This window comes from Drosophila serrata, unplaced genomic scaffold (genome assembly GCF_035046125.1).
Source record: "Drosophila serrata isolate PLE 108 unplaced genomic scaffold, ASM3504612v1 contig_175, whole genome shotgun sequence".
NCBI lineage: Eukaryota > Metazoa > Arthropoda > Insecta > Diptera > Drosophilidae > Drosophila > Drosophila serrata.
Genome location: NW_028257073.1, coordinates 67,169 through 86,345, shown reverse-complemented (window position 1 = coordinate 86,345; position 19,177 = coordinate 67,169). Strand labels below are relative to the sequence as shown.

At 38.4% G+C, this 19,177-nt stretch overlaps 1 protein-coding gene and 1 long non-coding RNA gene across 3 annotated transcripts in view; one reads left to right on the top strand and one right to left on the bottom strand.

Annotated features, from left to right (window-relative positions):
• Positions 1-13,229, bottom strand: part of Scp1 (Sarcoplasmic calcium-binding protein 1) — a 67,807-nt gene extending 54,578 nt beyond the window's left edge. The window contains exons 1-3 of one of the 2 annotated variants that reach the window (XM_086827495.1): positions 13,069-13,210; positions 11,969-12,047; positions 11,814-11,889 (exon numbers count right to left, since the gene is read on the bottom strand). In XM_086827495.1, the coding sequence (XP_086683621.1) occupies positions 11,814-11,865 (52 nt within the window). In that variant the 5' untranslated portion in view covers positions 11,866-11,889; positions 11,969-12,047; positions 13,069-13,210. Of the gene's footprint in view, positions 1-11,813; positions 11,890-11,968; positions 12,048-13,068 lie in introns of both variants that reach the window. The other variant, XM_086827496.1, reaches the window with a different exon arrangement.
• Positions 8,385-10,341, top strand: LOC147644459 (uncharacterized). The gene is made up of 2 exons (XR_015270463.1): positions 8,385-10,168; positions 10,243-10,341. It is a non-coding gene; the product is annotated as an uncharacterized LOC147644459 (long non-coding RNA).
• Positions 13,230-19,177: the final 5,948 nt, after the last annotated feature.

The window sequence follows — 19,177 nt, the reverse complement described above, 5'->3', positions numbered from 1 at the left end:
CTCCAAACGCAGCGTCCATATTCTAGGATAGGACGAACTAAGGAAGTATATAAGGATTTAGTAACATAGGGGTCATTGAATTCCTTCGACCACCGTTTAATAAACCCAAGCACACCCCTGGCTCTATTCACCATAGACGAAATATGATCAATAAAGTCAAGTTTTGGGTCCAAGCGGACGCCCAAATCGTCAACAGAATTAATTCTTTCCAAATAGCAGCAGTTCAGCGTGTAAGTAGCAAGCTTAAGAACGACACGTGAGAATGTCATTAGCTTGCATTTCGAGTCATTTAAGTTTAATAAGTTTACACGGCACCAAGTTTGAAAATTATTAAGATCTGTTTGTAAATCCGACTGGCAGGCAACGTCATTGTATTGCACGCTAAGCTTGACGTCATCCGCGTACATAAGTACTCTGGAGTTAGTCAAGACTTTGGGCAGGTCATTTATAAATAATGTAAACAATAAGGGTCCCAAATGGCTTCATTGCGGGACGCCAGATGTAACCCTTAGAACATTGGATAAATTATTCTTAAAGAGGACCTTTTGCGTCCTGCCATTCAAATAACTTGAGATCCAATTAAGAAGATCACTTGGAAAACCCATTGAATCGAGTTTTCTAACGAGGAGAGAATGATTAACAGAGTCAAATGCTTTACTGAAATCAGTATAGATTACATCTGTCTGACAATTATTATGGAAGCCCTTTATAATATAGGAAGAGAGCTCCAAAAGATTTGTTGTTGTTGATCTTCGCTTCATAAAACCATGTTGACATGGAGAAATAACCGATCTACAAAGGTGCTGTAAGTGAGGGGTGATAATGTTTTCAAATAATTTAGGGATGGCCGACAACTTAGAGATTCCTCTATAATTGCTGGCATCCAATTTTTTGCTAACTTTTTTGTGGAGAGGAATAATAAACGATTTCTTCCAAATAATGGGAAAGTGGGAGGTTTCCAAGGACAAGGTAAACAATTTCAGAAGGGGATAGCACAGGGCGTCGGCACAATACCTGAGCACACAGCCAGGAATTCCGTCGGGACCTGGCGAATAAACTGGCTTGAAACGATGGAGATCTAAAAGGAGAGAGCTTTCGTTTAGGCTAGGACAGAAAATTATGTTTGATTTGGGTATGTCGTAGGAATAGGTCTGGTGTAGATACGAAGAGCTAGAATAGGTTGTTTGAAAAAACTGTGAAAATAGATCGGCTATTGCCTGATCATTATTTGCATTAGTATTTTCAAATGAAAGCGAGGATGGATTTGTTTTAGGCTTACGTTTAGTGTTAACGAAATTATAAAACTGTTTTGGGTCCTGTGAGAACTGGGCCCTACAACGAGTTAAATAATTTTTATAACACTACGCGTTCAGCACGGTAAAGTTTGACCGAGCTGATAAATAAGATGAAAGGGCAGATTGAGAACCGGTGATTTTAAATTTAGCATACAGTCTAGATTTTTTATTTTTAAGTCGGCTCAACTCTTTAGTAAACCACGGCGGTTTATTCGAGCTTGGCGGATAATATAACGGAACACATTCAGTAAAAAATGAATTCATGGCACTGTAAAAAATATCAACGGCAACAGCCATGTCAGTGCACATGTATAGATCAGACCAATTGAACTCGTTTATAAAATTATTCAGCCGTTCAAAGTCCGTTTTGAGAAAACATAGGACTTTATTGGCTGGACGGTCAGAAATATTCTGTACGTCACACCCAATATCAAGAGTCACATCGAAAGTTGGATGATAAGGATCTTCGGGCTGCGTCAGAGGCGCCACCCTTGCTAAACTGACTCTCGCAGGATCAGAGACGAAGCAAAGATCGAGCAAGCGCTGTAAGGAATTTTGAACATGGTTGACTTGAGACAGCGAAATGTCAAACAAGCCAGCGATAAAGTCATGTTGTGTAGGTGTATGGAGAGTATTGGTGGAAATTTTTGAGCACCAAATAGCACCAGGGATATTAAAATCTCCTAGAACTACCAACTGGTCTCTATCCAAAAGTCTACTGGAAACCATCTGAATAGCGGAAAGGTGATTCCCATAAATAGAAAGTTCCGACAGTGGAGGTATGTAGGAACATGTAATAAAAATGGAGCTACCTTTGATAGATAGCTTCACACAGAGGAATTCAAAATCGTTGCATTCCTCGAAGGTTAATAATTCTGACGTGAGTGAGGAGTCCACCGCTATAAGAACTCCACCCCCGCGTCTGATAGGGCGATCTAGCCGATATACCGTGAACACAGCTGGAAAAACTTCGGAGCTCAGAATCTCCGGCTTTAACCAGGTTTCTGTGAGCACAATAACCTGAGATACAAACGAAAGGCTATCAGAATACAAGTTAGGAAGCTTACTACGTTAGCTCTGGCTCTGGTTTTGCCTTGTATAAAGTCGAGAACATCTTCCGATTGGTTATCTGCCGTGCCATTGTCGGCCGGTATTCCGGGCCTAACACCCTGGGCAGATATATTTGTGTGAACGGGACTTTGAGGGGTCAATATTTGCGACCCCTCAGGGGATAAAACAGAAATCAGCGGCGGGCACTCCCGCTGCACATTCGGATACCGAATCTTTTCTAGCGCTCGATCTCAGCACTCTTGGAATTAATGCTGAGGTCGAGGGCTGTACCGTGGGAGGCTGCTGCTGAGAGCCTGTTGCAGGTAGTTGGGGTCCGTCTACATGCTGCCCACCAATAGCAGTTTTTTTGCGCCTAGGAGACTCATTTAATAGCGTAAGGCTATTAAATTGGGTGTCCAGCGCCAAGAACATATCAAGAGTTTTACGAAAACTCGTTAAAATACCCTTAAAACCGCTTTTGGTTTGCCGCATGAAAGACATCATCTCCCTTTCTACATCGCGACAGGCCTCACAACAGAAACGCAGGCCGATGTTTGTTTTTACATCGTCCACCGTCCGAGCTACAACTCCAATACACTTGGCGTGCATGACGTTGTCGCACAGCCAGCAGCCGATTGTAAGGTCACCTGCAGCAATTGCCTTTTTGCAGGTTTTGACGAAACAGACAATATATATAAAGACTTACCACTGTACTTGTACTTTGAAAAAATAACAACAGAGCTATTAAGAAAGAAGTGAAGAGTCTCAGCGAGAGCAAGAGCGGGAGAGCGAATGAGATGAGATGAGATAAGAAGTGCAGCGGCACAGCTAAAGCGAGAGAGTGAGAGAGCGTGGGAGATAGATAGATAAAACGTTTAGCTGTTGCGACGGCGCAAACAAAAGCTAGACGAAGAAGGCACAAAAAGGAATGCAAAATATGCAAAAGCTAACACTAGCAGCACAACTAAATTGGAAAATAAAGCCAATTATGTACACAAATTAGAATAGCTGCATGCACACGCGAAGTGAACGGGAAGTTATAAATACAAATTAGGAATTTTAAGTTAACCCCGGTGGTTAGAATCAATCTTTAATACAAAACGAGAGCGCAAGAAAAAAACACGTCCGTTCACTTGGAAAGATAAAATGATATTACTATTCATTATTATTACTATTCATCTACACTAAAGCTATCTGCCCTTACTGTTGCTTTACCTTTTCTTACATCCGTCTGAAATAAAAATGAATATCGCTTACACTGCAAGGGAATTTGAGTTTAATAGTATTATCATTGGAGAAAACTAATACTTTTTGGCTATTTGACAATTGCTCGGATGTGAAGTGCGAAGGTGTCGCTTGTGACGCGTTCCGGGCACATTAGAATAAGTAAGAACTTAGAAGTTAATAGAATAAAAGGGAAAATAATGAATAACTAAATAGAACATAAAGAGTCAAAATAATGAAGTAATAAATTACCGGTATAGCAGAAGGCAGAAGAACGGCTAGAAAAGAAATTTAATTCAAGCACGCGCGTGCTCCCAATATCGCGAGTAGTCACACATTAATCAGGTCCAAGTTATATATTGTAGCTAGTTTCTTATAGTTCCTTCCAAACTTTCCCGGACCACTTCAGGGTCACAATGTACGGGGCGGTTCACCGATCTGCCTCTCCCGTGGATAACCAATAACAAAAACTCCTTTCTTGAAAACTTACGGATCCAACAACAACTTCTTCCGTGCATGATTTCCGGGTCCAACAAAAACTTCTCTCGTGTATGATTTTCGGCTCCAACCAATAGCATTTCTGCGATGACGTACGAGGCCAGTCACTTATTTGAAAGATGACTTGCGGGTCCGGCACTAACCTCGCCGCGCTTTCTTGCGAGTCTGACTCCTTCAAGGTATTGGGCTCCTTATCCAATCAAGGCAAGCATAGCCGAACGACAAGAAGCAATCCGAACGGCCAGAGCCGACACCCCGGTCTATACACTTCTTGTAACCATCTATGATCAAATTAATACATTAAGATACTACTACAGCGTACACTCGCAATGTTCTCCCTGGAAATTGGGGACCCCCGTTTTCTAGTCCAGAGGATCCCTACCCCCAGTCTTGATATTAAACGTAGAAATTAAAACGAACATACAAGTTGGATCGGCCTGCCGTGCCCAATATTTCCTCAGACCATTGTTTGTGTGCTATTGACTGTTCACTCTTAATATTATGTGTTGTCCTTAAAATGCAGTTTCATCCTTTTACTCGTCTTTGTACTTATCTATTTCCATGTTCGTTTCAGATGTATCGGTAACAGGCTTGTCCAAGCCCCCCTGGTAAAACAAACACTTGTTATATCTTAAAAACAAAAAATCTAGTTTGTACAAAAAGTGTTTGAAATCGTACTAGTGACCTATCGAAATATGAATCCGTCCGTTAAATCGACAAGCTAGGGTTTTAAATACATTGCTCAATGCAGTAATATCATAAGCGCTGACCCAAAAAATTTAACCCCGTAAACTCTAAATGAAAGTCTAATGTGTAGCCATTGCCTTTTCATTTTCAAAATAGATCTGAGTCATCTTCATTAAAAATTTCGAACATGTTTTTTGATTTCTTCTTTCTTATCCTCTACTCTACTATAACAATATTTCAGTTCCATGTCATAAAGTCAGTGACATTCTTAAAGGCCTGCTTTTCCCAGAAATGTCTTATTCAGCGGGCCTTGACAAAATGCCTAGAAGTTTTTTTCAAAAATTATGCCGAAGATTTATGTGGCCACGCATATTCTCAATCAATCTTTGCGGTACTTAAAGTTTCCCATAATTTGGAACAAAAATTTCATTATCCATCTATAAAAAAAGGATCTAAGTCCTTTGTCACTAACTAATGTGGTATCGTTAAGCTCTCTGCCTTACCAAAGCTTATTGAGCAGTTAGTGACCCAACAACGCAACCATATCTAGGCCTGGTTTCCTTAACAAGTGTCAAACTGATGTTGTTCTTACTGTTTTTTCAAAGCGTTCGACTCGGTAAACCGCAGCCTTCTTTACAACATTTCTCTTCTTGGTTTTCCACTAAACCAACTTGACTGGATTTCTGCTTATCTATCAAATACAACTCAACGTATTCTCTTCAATAACCAACCATCGTCTGCAGTATGATAAATGTGTACTCTAGTTCTCTTCAAGGCAGTCGTCTCGGAGCATCATTTTTAGTTATTTTTATAAATGATCTACCAAGCATCATGTGCCGTGAGTTTACTTTATCTGGCTATCATATTTTGACCAATCCTCCCACACAATCCCACAATCTGACACAATTGAACTGTAGTTATGGTGTTCAAACAACTTTCTGTTTTTAAATCATACGAAATGCAAATCCATGACTTTTTGTTGAATATTGGAAACTGTAGATTTGAACGAAATACACAAGTAAATGACCTTAGTGTTTTGTTTGATAGCAAATTATGTTTCAATAGCCACATATACATTACTCTCGGTTAAACTAGCCTTCAAAACTTTTAATTATAATTTTTTGACATTCAACTGTCTTTGTATGTTTTTGATTTTTATTTTATTAATTTTTTTTTGACTTTGTTCCTATTTTGTTTGTTTAAGTTATAGTTATATAGCATACTACTAAGCAATCATTGTTAACTGAATATAATTATATTACGACACATACTCGTTATTCGGTCAGAGGTAAGGGTACGCTTTACAATGACAGTCATTTGATATTCCTGAAATAGATAAACATAAAATAACATCAGACTGCTTAATTTTTAGACCCTTGAAGTGAATTAGTCATCTACGAACATATATATTATATATATTCTTGATAAGCATCAACAAGCGAGTCGATCTAGACATGTCCGTCTGTCTACTGACCGGCTGTGCTTCAGTCCGTCTGTCCTTCTGCCCGTCTGTCTTTTTGTCCGTCTATCCTTCTGTCAGTGTGTCCGTTTCTACGCAATCTAGTCTCTCAGTATTTTGCAGATGGTCTTTTATATACTTTTACTCGAATACAGGTCGGAACGGACCGGGTTGGACTACTATATCATTTAGCTGCCATATGCACAATTATAACTTTTTATATCCTTGCAGGGTATTATAATTTCAGTCAGAAGTTTGCAACGCAGTGAAGGAGGTACCTCCGACCACATAAAGCATATATATTCTTGAACAGGATCAAAAGCAGAGTCGATCTAGCCATGTCCGTTTGTCCTTCTGTCCGTCTGTCCGTTTCTATGCAAACTAATGACTCAGTTTTAAAGCTATCTAAATGAAACTTTGTAGTTAGTCTTCTATATACTCCCACTAGTATATAAGTCGGAACGGGCCGGATCGGACGACTATATCATATAGCTGCTATAGTAATAATCGGAAAATTTTTACAAAAAAAAAATGGTAACATTTTCAGTTTTCAGCAGATTTAAGTCAAATTTAAAAGATAGCCATTTTATGTTAGTCTTAAATTTTGTGTAAAATTTTTTGCAAAATCGGACGATTATATCATATAGGTTCCATACAAACGATCGTTAGATGTAGAGGAAAAATGCAAATCTGTAAATGTAAAACTGCAAATATAATATGTAAAGGTGAATGAAAAGAAAGCAGGTAATACTTAATTGTTTTTTAACATAAATATATATAAATTCGTTGATTTTTTTTCTTTTCTTATTTTTGCAAACATATAATTTATATTGGATATTTTATTAATGTTAGAATTGCAATCTGCAAGGGTATACAAACTTCCTTTTCTTATTTTGTGCACCCAAATTGTTTTGGCTTCTGGGTTAATTTTACCTTTTTTATCGATCGTACTAATGTCAGCCTGGTTTGGCAAGTCCCGGCTTCCAAAATATCTAAGTCGATATACAGACTTTTATAAGATAAACTTATTTTGAAAATCAGTCTTTATGCACTGGATTTAGCGACTTTTAAAATCGTTTTTAATAATCGAAATCGAACTGTTACAGCCGGAACTAATAAGTTACTAACTTAAAACCACGCCTTCCCCGTTTGTTTCCAATCTTGGTATCCATCCCTGCCGCTGATTATGTATCTTGTGGCATTAGTCTTGGTAGTCACTGTTTCCTGAAAACACATTATTGGTGTTTACTGGTAATAAGAACTTAACATCTTATAATTATTGACTGTAATTTTTTCAAAACTCAATAAAACATATTTACAATCACTTTGCTCAATAAAGGTCACTGTTTCCTGAAAACACATTATTGGTGTTTACTGGTAATAAGAACTTAACATCTTATAATTATTGACTGTAATTTTTTCAAAACTCAATAAAACATATTTACAATCACTTTGCTCAATAAAGGTCTCATCGAGGTCTTAAATCTCATACCGCACATCAGGCAGCAGAAACAATTTTTGCAATATTAATCTAGAGATTAATTCGGAAGTTAGTTCTAGAAGAACTAGTAGCTCCAAGAGTTTAACTGAGGACCTAAAAGATTCAATAGGCAATAGACTCGTAAAAGCCAGAAAAGACAATGCCTTTACAGATGAAGCAAAAACATTAGCAGGTGACTTAAAGCCATTTATGAACCATGAACCAAAGTAGCACTCTTACCGCTTCCGTGGAGGAAAGTAATGGTGATATTTATACCAAAACAAGGCAGGAGGGGATGGAGACGCTAATAGACATACACATAAGAGACAAAGGCAGAGTTATCACTTATCAGATACCCAACATGCATGCCGTAAAGGTTGTTCAAATAAAGCAGAAGTACATGAAAGGGTGAGTCACGACGAGAAAATACTAAACTACAAACAATACATGTTTCCAGACATAGAAGGTGCGTTCAAATACTTGAACTTCAAATCTATACTGGGCTCTTTCAACTCGATAGGCATTAAGAGTGGCATTAAAAAGTGGATAGCCGAACTGGGTGGTACTCACCTCATTCTGTGGGTTAGGTATTAACCCAAGCAAGACAAAGCTAAAGCTCTGCACAAAAATATTAAAGATCCCCTAAGAAAGGCATCGCACTAAAATTATCAAAGCAGGCGAGGAATCGGTGTTAGGGAAGCAGTGATAGCTCTAAACTATTGTGGGCAAAAAAAACTGGGGACTCCCCCCAAAGACTGCAATGTGGCGCTACACAACAACGTCGCTCTGAACGTCATCGTAGATATAAGGCGGATTGACTTGTTGATCAAGGATAATGCAACACAGAGTGCGATAGACTAAAGCAAAATTGCTGGATTGAACTCGGCATAGGGCATCGCACAAAACTTGATGGTGTTACAGCGCTTGAGATTGAAGATTCTGACTATATGATCATCGAAATGAGATTCGAAAATCGCTGCAGGAACACTTTCCCAAGGAGGAGAGTGGACTAAAGACACAGTGACCAAAAAGGACGAGGTATTATTCTGCACTGATGGCTACAGTGTGGGGGCTGGGATTATCTCTAGAAGCTGACGCTAAATAACTTTTAGCCCCTAAAATCAACAACAGTCTTCCAGGCTTAGGTACTCGAGATATGGGAGGCACGAGAGATCAAGGCAGCTTGGCTTGAGGGATATAAAAGTGAGGTTTTATTCTGATAGTCCAGTGCCTATAACAGCTATAATAGCAGTGAACACGAACTTACAATAAATGCAAAGTGCATTGGAGTCCTAAATGAACTTGATGGATACAACAATGTCAACATAACCTGGGTGTCAGGGCATACTAGCACATGCTAGCTCAGCAAAACAGCAACATTTAAAGGATAATAATACCGCCAAATGCGGTTCAGTCAGTTATCCATAACTAGTTAAAAACTAAAACCACCAGAGAATGGTTAGCTTTGGGCCAACACAGAAGATTGAAGTTCGACAGTAAACGCACATAAGAAATGATATCTCTAAGGAAGACGGATATCAGTACGATCCCGGCAGACTCCACTGTCCATTGGGCGGTGGATTCGCATGCAAAAAAGTGTCTATAGCACCAACTGTAGAAGCTGCACTTGCTCCGTCACCGTTAAGTATTAAGTTATACCAGAATAGGCACTTCGGTGCGTACCAGATAGAATTGCTGGGTGAAGTAGGAAAGCTCAAGATTACAGATATCATTGTTTCTATCAACGATTCAGGATGGTGCGGAAGAGGGAAAATTTAAAACATGTAACAAACGGTGTAGAGCATAACGGAACCCAGCTCTAATTGGAGGCTCAAGAGACGTCCGCACCACTTTTACCTACTTACCTAATCCGAAAGCTATATCTAACAATTTTAAACTCACTTAATTTTGTTTGCCACTCCATAGAAAAATACATTTTGTAAATATTATATATATATATATATTATTCCTTACTAAATCATAATATGGTAAAATATTTACCTCTACTCCCACTAAAACAAATTACCATTCACTATAAAAATGTTCTCAACTTATAAGGGCTCTACTGCTACTTATAATCACAGTCTCGGGTACATTCTATATTTTTCAATTCAAAATAGAACATTTTATGAAGTTTCAGTATTTACCCTTCAGTACCAAAATTCCTTTCCTGTCCGATTCCTGGTGTCATGTTTTAAAAACAAAAACAAATCTCATGGGTTTCGGTAAGAGAACTCCGAAACAAAGTAGGCAATGATTATTCTACCAGTATTCGGATACTAATACTAATTAATTGTTGTTTTCTAAGGGATTCGGAGCAGCGGTTCCGAAATTAGATTGAGATGATGAAAAATATTATTTAACGAAAAAAAGAATCGATATTCTCATTTTTGAAATCGATTTTTTCACAGCTCTAATGACAGCTGAAGTATTCACAAGTGTTTTGCATTGTAATTTATTAAGTATTGTTAAAAGGTAAGTTTATTTGTATTCATTTAATAAATTCATTTCCCGAATTGCTTTTCAACCTGGACTCTTTTTTAACATAGACGGTGGGAACGGAAGGCCATTATATATATCCAGAATTTGTTTTCTTCTTAATTTGTGTGTATATATTTATGAAAAATATTGTCCATTTTATTTTAACATACAAATGTATTTTAATTATATATTGACGAGACAACAGCCGGAAGGAAAGACCCGTAACATACGTTTAAGGGAAATGCAAGAAGTTATGCTAAAAAAATGGTGGTAATCATTGAACAAATAATAAAGTTTTTTAAATGAATAAATAATAAAAAAAATTGATTATAAATTGCGTCAGATATTTACTACTTATATGGCGTGGGGTTCCGGGGATCTTTTACACGTTTTCCTCTGGGATTCCTGTCTGATTATACTCTAAATTCCCCTACGATTCCTTGGTGATTTCGGCTGGTACTCCTTTGAGAGTTCTACCTGATTCTACTTTGAATTCCCCTACGATTACTGCCTGATTCCGTCTCAAATTCCTGTATGATTCTGTTCAGAATCCCTTCCAAAATTCCTTTCTGATTCAAGCGGGAATTCGTGCCGAAATTCACGACAAATTCCTAGCAGGATTCCTTTATGATTCCCTGAAAATTCCTCGGGTAGTCCGAATTCAGGTTTGCTAACACCTACTGTATGGAAATTCCTGGATGGCTTGTATGAAAGCATTTTTGTTTTTTTGCAATGACCCATTTTCCATAAGGCTTTCCAGACTTTAGGTGAAGTCGGCTTCGATTTTTATACTCTCGCAGGGATTTATAGTTTTAGTCAGAAGTTTGCAACACAGTGATTGAGACATTTCCGACCATATAAAGTATATATATTCTTGATCAGGATCAGCAGCCTAGTCGATCTAGGCGTGTCCGTCTGTCCCCCCAACTGTCCGTACGTCTGTCCGTTTGTACGCAAACTAATCACTTGAAGCTATCTGAATGCAACTTTGAAGTTAGTCTTCTATTTACTTTGTTACATGTAGAGGAAAGCGCAAAACTATAAATGTAAAACAGTAAATATATTTTTTGTTACATAAATATATATAATTTATATTGTATTTATTCCTAGTGATCAAGCTGCAACCTAAAAGGATATAAAAATTTTGGCGTGCCAAATTTAACATTTATTTAGCTAATAAACGTTTGTTACCCAAATCTTCAGACCACTTGCTAACTATTACTCATTTTCTTGGTACCTTCCCAACATGTCGACTACAACTCGATGAGAATTATAAGCTTCAATGCGAGACCAGAAGAAAACCAAACGCACGATTGTAATTAAAGCTTTTGTTTTACTTTTGAGGTGCTATACATATAAAATAATTTCCTGCACATTTTAAATAAATGCCTCAACCTACATACTAAAATTTATGAAAAGGCAATTTTATAATTTATTGGTTGCACCTAACAATAGATAGATCACAAACCTGTTTTTACTGGACCTTTCGGCTTAGTTTCATAATTAAAATAATAAAAGACTAATATAAAAACTAATCAAAAAGAGTAAAAATCTTCATAATACGTTCAATTATTAATTAAGTAGTTGAAATAAGGCAGTTTCATATGCATGAATTAAGAATTTATTAAATTTTACTTACCATACATATACCGAACAACGAAATCTACACGGTTATCCCATGAATAAGCCATAACGACGGTATTTGAAACTAGAAACTAAAAATTCACAATAAAATGTACATAAGTATTGTAATCGAGTGTTTAGTTAGTTATATAGTAAATATAAGCTCCTTACCTTCGGAGTAGTTTACTTCAGACTAACTAAATGCTGTATATCTCAGCTACATTGGCAACATTAATTTAATTGCATGTATCTAAACATTATATATAAATACATTTATTGTATAGGAAATGCATTTTAGGTATATATTTACAAATAAAATTATACATAGATGTGCAATCTGAACAAAATATATGGATATATATAAATATATACGTGCATATCTAGATGAACATATATATATATATATATATATATAATGTACATATATATATATATTGTACATATATATATATATATGTACATATATATATATGTATATATATAAAACTAAATTACACAAAGTGCACACATATATATATATACATATATATATATATATTATTATATATATAAATATTACGAACGCTTTTTGTATTTCTCCCCTTATTCCGATTCTCTTCTTTTGTCACATAATGCAATCTTTACTGTAGTTATACATATGTAGATGTGAAGACAATGGTATATTCTTAGAACATGCTTAATCTATTATAAAAAACACATTTTTTAGAAAATAACACATCAAAATATTTTCGGTTTTTTTTTTTTTTTTTGAATACGAATTTAGCATTAGGTATTCTGTATGGCATACAAAGCTATTTATAATACTAGCTTACCCGGCGAACTATTTACTGCCCTATAATATCTTTTACCTTTTTATCTGAACTTGTTTAAATTCTTAATAAAATATTGCTGTCAGTATATTAATAAGTCTAAATTATTCAAAACAACAAAAAGTTTTATACCTCAACCACCTCAACAACGAATACAATATAAATTATATATATTTATGTAAACAAAAAACATTTACAGTTTTGCAGTTACAGTTTTACATTAAAAGTTTTGCGTTTTACTTTAAATGTAATAATCGTTTGAATAAAAGCTTTACGATACAGTAGTCCAACTTTCATAAAATTCAAACCGAAATTCTAGAAAAATGAAAAATGGCTATATCTCAAATTATATACAAATTTTTATACATTGGAAAAGTTATAATTTTTTTTCTAAAAATTTTTCGGTCGTCAGATCCGGCCCGTTTCGAAAAATAAACGAGTAAGAGTATATAGAAAACTTACTGCAAAGTTTTATTCAGATAGCTTCAAAACTGAGAGATTAGTTTGCGTAGAAACAAACAGTCTGATATGACTAAATTGACTGGGCTGTTGATCCTGAACAAGAATATATATACTTTAATGGTCGAAATTGTCTCCATCACTGCGATGCAAGCTTCTCGCTAAAATTAAAATACCATTCAAATGTATAACAAATTGTTGATATTATAATGCTTTATGATACACAGTATTCTTAGTTTTATTTTCTAGCTCGTATATAAATAGTTTTGATGGTATTCCGAAACGGGAATAGTCGACATATAATAATATAATTTTCAAGATTTATGCCACAAACACTTACCGACTGTCGTTGTGATTTATTTGTCGACATTGGAAATGCTGGCCGCACTGGAATTTTAAACTGTTTAAGGGGGTAGACCACCCTGACATTTTTGAAAAATCTTTTTTTTTTTGGGTTTTACATAATTTTGATGGCAATATCCTTACGGTCATTTTAAAATATTGGGCTTAAAAATATCTCATTATTTGTGGTTATTGCAGCCATAAGAAGTGAGTGCTGCCGGTATACCTTAGAGTACTTTCTTTATCTTCTTTTGCGATTTTCTCAAAACTTAATTTTTTAAAACGGTGTACATGATTTCTCAAAAACTGCCAGACCGATTCCTTTCAAATTTTTAACACAGCATCTCTATAACCATGACGTAGGACTTTTCTCGATATGATTTTTTTTTAGTTTTAAATTTAAAGAAAAAAAAATCGTAAGAAAAAATCAAATTTCAAAGTTATCCCATTTGCTAAAAAAAAAAATTTACAAAAACGGCTGCGTCATGCTATAGCCATACTTCTATAGTTTATAAAAAATTTTGTTTTTGAATTTTGGATAACAAATGTGCAGCATGTACAGCATAAGACCACTCCCCAAAAAAAATGCTTTTTTGACTAGTAAAGCTGTTGGATGCGCCTCAGAAACAGTACAGTAATAAGGCTGATCTCCTCAACCGAAAGAAGGCCTTTTAACTGAACAGCTTTGGCTTTGCAATTGGGAATGAAACTCTGAATGTATGCAAATACGCGCTGCAACTTATCAAAAGTGTTGATGAATTTGCAGCTCGATGAAGCATCAATCCAAACGGCAAACGGCAAACGGCGGAAGATCCTTAACTGTCTCCAGCGGTGAGGGCCAATTCGACGAGTTTTGAAGAAGTAAAGAAGGTCCGTTAACCCAAAGGGAATGAACCAGTAATTTTCTTGGGGTACATCCTAGCGACACTACATTTGCCGGGTTTAAAATTGTAGGAACGTGATGTCAAGTCATGTCTTTCTTCATCTCCTGTATTTTCGCAGTTCTGTTTGACACAAGTACTTTGACCTCCCTCGGGGACTTGCAAATCCATGCCAACACAATAGACGTCGGACCAGCAATGAAATGCGCAATCGAAATCTATAACTATAAGCACAGCCAATAATAGTGCTGCTGAGAGTTCCAATCTTGGAATCTCAAAGCCTGTAAGGGAGCTACTCTCGACTTGGCACAGAGCAGATGAACTTTTTATTCTCCATTAACCGCCGGTCGCAAATACATATAAGCACGCTCCATACGCCGATAGGCTAGCATCGCAGAATCCATGCAACTCGACGGAAGCCTGTGGTTGCATTGCGAATCGTGGAAATTTTATGTTCTGGATGACTGCCAACTGAGAAACCAACTCCCCCCATGACGAATGGACTCTGGTAATACGTCATCCTAATCCACGTTAGCACTATATTAGGATTGCAAAAAGGTTTTAGATTTTGTAATAATTGGTGTAATAAGTCCAAGAGGATTATAAAATTTTTCAATTGTTGGCAATGCAATTCGTTTGGTGGGTCGATGAGTTGTAAGTATTTGAGAGAAATTAAATAGGAGCTGATCAGACGCCGGATCCCAGGCCAATCTCACCGCCTTGGCGATGCCTGATGCATCGTGGAATTTTATTAACTGATCCATGTCGCAGTCAGACTCCCCATCGAGGGCTCCTTCATCATTCGAACACCATTTGCGGATTGGAAAGTGTCCTCGAATTTCTTCCACTTCTTCAACTGAATCACGATCAGAAATTAAATCATCCACGCATAAATCCCTGCGAACAATTTTTTCTCCAACTGTGAATGATTCCTCATCATAGGAGAGCTGTTGCATTGCTCTTATAGCCAAGAAGGCAGCTGGCTTTACTACGGCACCAAGTGTGTCATCATCAGAATGATTACTAGGATCCTTGATGATGGCAGCAAAGACAACGAAGTTTGGTGTTCTAAAGTGTTGGCAGCGCGCTATCCAAATGAATTTGTCCGGTAGAAATTATTTGGAAAAATAGGCCAGCACCAATTAGAGAATCTATTCGTTCTGATCGATTAAAATAAGGATCAGCGAGCGATTTATTTTGCGGATTTTTCCATGATGTTGCATATTTATTGAAATGGGGCTGATAATCAGTGATACTATTAATCACGACCGCGGAGAATGAGGCACGATAGCTTGCACTTCGGGATTGCGCTAGAATGTCGACTGCCTTATCAGAATTCAGGGAAGATTCACCAATCCCAGAGACTAGTGTGTGCGACTTTCCATGATTCAAATTTAATTGGTTCACTAGGCGAGAAGTTTTGATGTTTAACTGAGACGCCGAGTCTAAGATTGCTCGGCAAGGCATAAATTCTCCAGTCATATTTCTCACATATAATAGCGGTTGGAGCAACACGTAATTAAGGGGCCGAATATTTGTGGGTTTTGATGGAGGGTTTGATAAGTGACCTGGTTGGGATATTGAATGTGAACTTGATACTAATGCTGATGAATATGATGTTGATGGCTGAGATATATATGATGGCTGAGATATATATGATATACAAAATCTGCAGTGCATTGACATGCATTGCTGCAAACTATACCCCTTGCGCAAACAATTGAGGCACAGGTTTATTGCTTCTCTAAATCGAAGATTCCAACTTAAATTTAAAAATGGAGAACAATTTGCCAAATAATGATCCCTCGCATCACAAAACATACATAGCGGAAGATTTGAGTTAGTAGCTGAAGCAATGAATGTGTTTGAGCTATACCTATGCAGGTTTTTCCCACCTCCTGGCCTGGTGTTTGCGTTACCAAGGCTTGATCCAAATTTTCAATCATCACCTCCTCTGCAAGAACGACTTCATCGAATCCCAAGTATATAGATCGTTGGTGGACAAATCCTCTTCCCATTTTTCGCGCGTCCTCTGATCCAGCTTTCGTGCATCAATGTGAATTAGCAATCCATCCAAGATTTGTTGCGTAGTGCCAAGGGTACGGATTGCTCGCAAATGCGAAGTCATGCAATCGCTTAACTCCCTTCTCGATACCTTTTAACCCAAATATTGCCTGCACGTATGCCTGAGGTTAGGTTAAGTTAGGTTGAACCGGAGGGCCCTCCTGAAGAGTACAATCTTAGGCCAGTACGGCCCTTTCTTATTCGGATGTTGTTTTTCACATGGACCTGGATAATCTTACGCAGTGTTAAAGTCCTTTAGGATCGCCGTAGTTTTAGCGAAGGCAAGTAGTTCACCTGGCGACCTCTTGGAGGCATCTAGGTGTTTTACTCTTGCCTGCGTTAGGACTGGGCACTTACAGATGAGATGCTTCAAGGTTTCGGTTGCCTCAGATTCATCGCACTTCCTGCAGTTGCCATTTTTGGTGATGCCCAGCCTGACTGCATGCGCGGCAGCCAGGCAGTGGCCCATTAGGGTTCCCACTAACAGTCTGCAGTCTTTTTGGGATAGATGCAGTACGTAGTGGCTGAGTTTGTCATTGCGCTCTTTGGACATGGTTTTAGATGTTTTGCAAGTCGCGGAGTTTCCTCTCCAGCTGATTTTTGCTAGTACGTCCTTTCCAACTGGATTTGGAGCGTTCTTAGAGATTCTGGGACGTTTTCTGTTCTATCGATAGCCAGTCCGACTAATTCCTTTGCAAATTCGTCTGCGATTCCGTTTAACACTATGCCCTGGTGGCTGGGAACCCAGTAGATCCGCACTGACGTTGTCGTGCTCAGGATATCTAGTGCGTCCCTGTATGCCAGTACCTTTTTGGAACTGACCGCTGACGATTGCAAAGATCTAATCGTCGTCTGACTGTCTACGAACAGGTTTACCGCCTCACATGGGCGGGCTACTACCTGCGCAAGCTCTGCCGCCTTCATGATGGGGAAGAATATGCTGCAATGGCTTGGTAGCTTATACGACAGCCTCATCTCGGGGTCTGAACAGTATATGCCCGCTCCAACTCCTCCGTCCAGCGCGTGTCGAGCGTGGTCCTGAACTGTTTTTCAGTCTTCAGGTCCCATAAATGTTGTTGTTATCACATCCGGGCAAGTTCTAGGTGTCATGTAGTCAGATAGACTGCTCATGGGTAGATCAATTGAACTGTGCCCGTATCCTTTTGTCGACATACTTCCTAGCGCTACTAGGCGCTGTGTCCAGGAGATCAATTCCTAGTATCGTCCCTAGAGCTTTTGTGGGGGTTGACCTCAGCGCCCCAGATATGCAGAGCATTGCCTGCCGCTGGGTTCTCTCCTCCATAAGAATTTTGTAGGTCCTCTTTTCTATGGCTTGCACCACACTAAGACCCCGTATAGCAGAGTCGGGCGTACCACCGATATGTAGACCCAATGCATCAGAGCGGGTGGGAGGCCCCATGTGCTGCTGGGCATCTTCTTGGATGCATATAGCGCAATGGTCTCTAAATCATTTGGTTTCCATGCCAGCTTGCTGTCCAATACAGTGCCCAGGTATTTGACTTGTATTTTCGGTTTCAGCCTGGTTGAGTTTATTTTTGGGGTGATCCATGGCGGTACCTTGTATCTCTTTGTGAAGAGAATCAGGTCCGTCTTATCCGCATTGATATTGAGTCCTACCTTGTCCGTCCACTCACATATCTCCCTGAGTGTTGATTCCAAGATCGAGCTAAGGGTCGACGGACATACTCCCGAGATAATTATGCTTATGTCGTTAGCATAAGCTGTTATCTTAAGGGTCTTCCTCTCGAACCTTCTGATTAGGTCGTCGACCACTAGATTCCATAGGAGGGGCGATAGGACTCCAGCTTGCAGCATATCTCTATGCGCTCCTTTTACAACGGAAGCGGTGCCCCAATCCGATTTTACCCGTCGGCAACTTAATAGATTTCCAATCCAAAAGTTGATGGCGGGGTGCGTGTTAGTCGCTCCTAGGCGCTCCAATATTGCGTTTGTGCTTACATTATTGAATGTCCCGGATATGTCTACGAAGACTCCGAGCGCATATTCCTTGTTGTGCAGGACTCTCTCAATGGTGGCTACTAGCGAATGTAGCGCCGTCTCCACTGATTTCCCTTTTGTATATGCGTGCTGGTTGGTTGACAGTGATCTGTCCACATCGTTTCTTATGTATAGGTCCAGCAGCTTTTCTAGCGTTATGAGTAGAAAGAAGGTGAGGCTTATCAGCCTGTAGTCATTTGGACTAACGTGGCTGCTCTTAAGGCAGAAAGACAATACTCGAGGTCCTCCATTGGATTGGGATATAGCCCGTACTAAGACAAGCTGGGTATAGTATATTGGGTACAGCCATGGAGTGATGACCTCTTTGGTCGCCAGCAGCATGGCTGGAAATATTCAAATGGTTTACTGAAATCAGTACAGATTACAGCTGTCTGAGCTGTCTGAGATCTTCAAAAGATTTGTTGTTGGTGATCTTCGCTTAATAAAACCATGTTGACATTGTGAAATAACTGATCTACAAAGGTACTGCAAGTGAGGAGTAATTATGTTTTTGAATAGTTTAGGGATGGCCGATAACTTAGAGATTCCTCTATAATTGCTGGCATCCAATTTGCTTACTTTTTTGGAGAGGAATAATAAACGATTCCTTCCAAATAATGGGAAAGTGAAAGGTTTCTAAGGATAAGGTATTTCAGAAGGGGATAGTACACAGCCAGGAATTCCTTCGGGACCTGGCGAATAAACTGGGTTGACATGATGAAGATCTAAAAGAGAGCGCTTTCGTTTAGGCTAGTGTAAATTCGAAGAATAAGTTGTTTTAAAAAACTTCGAAAATAGATCGGCTT